Here is a 4,745-nt window from a genome sequence, read left to right as displayed (position 1 = left end):
ACAGCACCGCAGTCATTATTCCCCACGCGGTGGAGGGCACACAACCACCGCTGCGGCTCTTCGCCCTCCTCGGCCCCCAACACGCGGCTCCCCTCCCCTCCGCACCGCACGCCGCCCCGCCGTGCGACGGCCCCTCAGTGCTGGCGCGCGCCCACCCCGCACAAAGCCGGTACGCCGGCAGCTTGAGGATGCCCTCGAGCAGCGCCGGGTCCGCGACGTACTCGCCGGGCCACGAACAAACCCCCGCATCGGCACGTTGCGCTCCTCCTCCACGCCTTTGCCCGGGCCAAAATAACTCCGAATAAAGTCGTTCAGCATCGGCTTTTCGACGTGAACACCTCCCGCCAGCAGCGTGTCCTCCTCCGAACTGTCGAGGGTCCACCGCGCGCGCTGACGGCCGCCACCGTACCGCGCCCTCGCCGGAGGCCGCCCCGCCCACAGGACAGACGTGGGGTGCCCCGCAGCAGCGTCAACTTCTTCCTCGCGCCTCCCAGAATTTCTTCCCTTGGTTTTCTTTTTCTCTTAGTTGTTGCTGTTGGCTCCCGTTGCAGCTGAAAAACAACAACCACCAACCAAAATAAAAATGCGAGGGAGGAAGAGACACAAAATAGGCACGTACACACACGCAGCCACACAACGAGAGAGGGGTAAATAGAGGCCCGTCCACACGGTGCGGGACACACGCACACGCGACAGCAGCCAGTGGCATGGGCACATTCAACCAAAGCACACACAAAACAAACCCAGTGAGGTGAAGCCGAAGCCTGCGGGGCGCGTCCACCGAGCAGTGGGGACGTGCAGCAACAAATGGGACGGCCAGCACACACACACACTCTCTCTCTGTTCCCGCACAGCCCAGTCCAGGAAAAGACAGAAAGAGGTCGCCCACTGAAAGCAATGGAAACCAACAAACAAAATAAAAAGGATAAAAACAGTTACGGTGCTGTACCCATGCGGCCAAACAAGACGGCAGCGGCTCGTCGGGTGCAAAAAGAAGGGTACCGACAGGCCCGCATGAGTGGAGTTGTGTATATATATACGAGCACATTATGTGTTGTCTGCCTCGTGGGGTGAGGCGAGGGGCGAGAGAGTCCGTGCAGGGAGACACACACAAAGGGCGTGAAAGCAACAGAAAAAGGGGAGCTGTGTGTGCACGGCCCTCTCCTTCTCATTCGGTCCCTCACGCGGCCACCATCGCAGCGGCAGCCGCACACGCAAGCAAAAGAAGCAGCGCAAGGGGGGAGGCGGGGCGCGTGGCCGCAGTGCTGCTGCCGTCGCTGTCGCCGGGCGCCGCCTTCGCTGCACTCGTCGAATTGTTGGTGGTCGCCGCTTGAGCAGCCTCCCCCGCTGCCGACTGAGCGGCTTCTCCTCCTCTCTCGCCACTCGTTTCCGCTTGACTTTGGGAGGTGGGCACTGCGGGCTGCTCCTTTTGTTGTGTCTGGCCTGCTTCGTTTGTCACCACGGAACTCGCCGGCTGCGGCTGCGCCGCGGGGCTGCTGCCGCTGCCACCGTCAGTCGTCGTCGCTGCGTGACTGGCCTCAGTGGCGGTGTCCTCTGCTGCTGGCGGCGGTTCCTTGTCGCTGCTCGTCGGTGCACCAGCGGCAGCTACACCTTGCTGTTGGGCTCCTGGGGCCGCTGCGGCAACAGGCCCTGCAGAATCCTCGGCAATCGCCTCAGCCTTCTTTCCAGTCTGTTCGCCTGAAGTGCCACCGCCGCCCGAAGGGGCAGTGGGTTGAGGTGCATCCACTGCCTTTCCATCCGGTGTATCACTTGTGACAGCTGGGGCCGGCACATCTTCTTTGGGCTTAGCTTCCTCCTCAACGCCGTCCTTGTCATCACTGGGCACAATCTCCTCGGCACTTTTTTCCTTCAAAGGAGTCTCCTCCAATGCCGTCTTCTGAACCGTTTCCCCTGGCTCTTCAGTTGACGTCGGCGGCTTTGTTAGTGTCGGCGATCCCTCTGTTTGCCCTGCCGTCGCTGCCGATGGCACTACGACACCGGGCCCTGTGGTGTCTTTGCGAAGTTCTTTATGGGGCTCTTCCACCTGAGGGCTGCCGGCAGCAACATCGGGAGTTCCAGAGTGAGCGATTTCGGTTGTTTGTTGGGCATTTGCGTCTGATGTATTCTTCAAGGCTTGAGTGTGTTCATCACCTTGTCTTGCTGAGGCGTCAGCTCTCGTTGGTGGAACTTCTTCAGGAGTAAGTGCAACTGTCTTTTCCTCCTGTACCGTTCTTTGGCCGTCGGGCCCCGTCGAAGACACTGCCTGTGGTGGCCCCTGCAGACCGCTATCCGTCTGTCCTTTGCCTTGCGATGTCTCAGCGTCGCCTGGCCCGCCCAGCGAAGTCCTAAGTTGACCTTCGGCGGCCTTTACGCCAGTAGGAGCACCCGATGGTGAGTGCCCTTCCGTTTCGCCCGATGGCGATGGCGACAGCTCTTTTTCTCGTGACAGTGACCCGCCCAGTCCTCCGTGCTCCCCCGAGTGCGCGGACGCTTCTTCTCTCGAAACCTCGGCGCCATGCGTTTCCCTTTGCGCGCCTTCCTCCACCCCTTTTCCTTTCGCTCCGGTGGTTTGTGCGGGGCCGCCGTCGGCAACGACTCCGACACCGCCGCTCCCTCCGCCGTGGTCAGACACATCCCCCACCACCTCATCGCCCTGCAGACTCGCCCGAAGCCCCCGCACAAACGCCGGCTTGAGGCCGCAGTACTTCGCCGCAATTTCCGCATCGCTCATGTCCTTCGCGACGGCCCGCAAGTCCCTCCAGTCGCGCTTCGTGCAGTAGTTTCCCTCCGCCGCCCAGCCCCCGCCGGCGGCGCAGCACAGCACGCAGAGGGCGCACACCAACAGCGCACGGCCAGCCATCGCCACTCCTCCCACCGCAGCACACACACACGTACGCACAGAGAGACTAACAATGAGAGGGGCAGAAATAGAGGGAGGAGAAAAACCACACACAGATATGAGCAGCCCGCGGAATGGGTGCATTCGACCAACACGCATGCAAACAGATAAAGAAGGAATGATCGAGGCATTGTCGTCCCGTTAAGGGAAAATAAGCAGCAGCAACGGCAGAAGAAGTTTTTTTGCACGTTCCTCCACATGTGCCCTCCCGATAGCCCGCAGCGGGGCCCAAGGGCCCTTTTCCCCCTCCCGCCACACACACACACGCGGACGAAGTGGACGTGCCGGCGGCCCCCCACCCCGCCCCTCCCGCGCCCTCCTTCGCAGCGCAGCACGTCGTTTGCTCCCCGACCCCGCGAAATCCCCTCCCCCCGCGGGTCTCTCGCCGGACTCCACGCAGCCCCACGCGGCACTCACCCGCAGCCGCCGCGAAAAAAACGTCACCGACGGCAGCCGCCCCCGCCCCCACCGAAGCGCCCCGCCCGTGCACCGCCGCGCCCGCCGCAGCCGCAGGGCGCACGCATCATGCGGGACGCCGTGCGAAGTGACGCTGCCTCCCGCAGGCGTCGTGCGGTTTTTTTTTGTTTTGGCTCAGCGCAACTGTCCGCGCCTCCGTGGGGGCGACGGACGAACCCCTCGCGGCCGCACTTCCTTCACACACGCACGCACACAGAGAAGTGTGGGGGCGAGGAGCAAAAGAGAGCCCCGCGCTCACGCCGCAGCAAGCGGCACGGCGCAGGCAAATTGCGACGCCCCCGTCCTGCGAGGGAGAAGACACACTAAGAAGCCGGCCGCACGGCGCACGCCCAACAAGGCACGCGGCGGGAGGGACGGGGCGGGTCCAAAGCCCGCCGCACAGCCTGCCGCTGCTCTGCCGCAGCGGAGAACAAAAAAAGAGCCGTCGTCGCCGCAAACTAAAGTTGCCTCTAGCGGGAAGGAGGAGGAGGAAATGGGGGCGTGTCGGCGGCACAGCCGGCGGCGGTAGGGGGAAACAGAGCACGGAGACACGCAGCGGCGGTGGCGAACACGGCGCACAAACTCAAATTGGGCCGCAGTGATTTACCCCAACAAAAAAGAACTGGTCCCAAAACAAAGAGGCGGAAGTCCAGCAGGACTCAGGGGAAACACAAACAAACAAGAAGATAAAACAGAATTACTTCGGCAGGGGTTTCTTTACCTCACGCGTCCAGCAGCACAAGAGGACGGTGAGGGTGTGTGTATATTTTAACACCTGCACGAAGAAAAGAAAACAAAAAGCATCTCCCATGCTGCATGAGCCCACACATCCCTCGCACATTTCCTGCGGAGTTCGGCCTGCGCTTCAGCCCATCAGTTGCGTCAAAATCCGTGCGACGCACAGCAGTGCGGCCGGCACCGCGTGTTTGTGTGTGCGTGTGTGCGTGAGTGGGCGGCAGCAGCAAAGAAGAGGGGGAGGAGTGTGCGCCGCCCATAGCAGTGCGTATAGCAAGCGACCATTAGAGAAGCAAACAAAAAAAAACATGGGGTGCTGGTTGTTCCAGCAAAGCCCAAATAGGAAAGAAGAAGGGGAACAGGCAAAAGAAGGAAAACAAAGCAGGATATATAAATGAAGAGACCCGCATGGGTCGCAGCGCGCACTCTCCACTAGGAGTTACAAATCCACTCTCCCTCTTGCACTCAGCAGAGAGCCGTCGTGCCCCACAGCCCCAGCAGGGCAAGCAGCAGCAGCAGCCGAGACACACACCCACGCACAGCGCCGTCGCCGCCGCCAGCCTCCCTCTGCACTGTGCCAGCAGCCCCCTTTGCAAGTGCGGCGGAGGCGTTGTTTAGGCCCGGCGCCGACGCATCCTCTTCTTTCCTCTCCAGC

General features: G+C 61.9%; 1 protein-coding gene across 1 annotated transcript, besides 4 other annotated features; it reads right to left on the bottom strand.

Annotated features, from left to right (window-relative positions):
- Positions 1-87: 87 nt before the first annotated feature.
- Positions 88-121: a sequence feature (GA-rich).
- Positions 122-1,180: 1,059 nt separating this feature from the next.
- On the bottom strand, positions 1,181-2,860 carry Tco025E_09125 (mucin-associated surface protein (MASP); the record flags this gene model as incomplete). Its single annotated transcript, XM_029375951.1, has 1 exon — positions 1,181-2,860. One exon carries the CDS (start codon positions 2,858-2,860, stop codon positions 1,181-1,183), a length of 1,680 nt encoding a protein of 559 aa, XP_029223927.1.
- Positions 2,861-3,352: 492 nt separating this feature from the next.
- Positions 3,353-3,402: a microsatellite.
- An 880-nt stretch (positions 3,403-4,282) lies between these two features.
- Positions 4,283-4,306: a microsatellite.
- A 273-nt stretch (positions 4,307-4,579) lies between these two features.
- Positions 4,580-4,610: a microsatellite.
- Between the last annotated feature and the right edge of the window lie 135 nt (positions 4,611-4,745).

The sequence above is a fragment of the Trypanosoma conorhini genome (assembly GCF_003719485.1).
Source record: "Trypanosoma conorhini strain 025E chromosome Unknown Tco_14.4_contig_00987, whole genome shotgun sequence".
Taxonomy (NCBI): Eukaryota; Euglenozoa; class Kinetoplastea; order Trypanosomatida; family Trypanosomatidae; genus Trypanosoma; species Trypanosoma conorhini.
The sequence above is the reverse complement of the archived record's forward strand: the minus strand, read 5'-3'. Positions and strand labels throughout refer to the sequence as shown.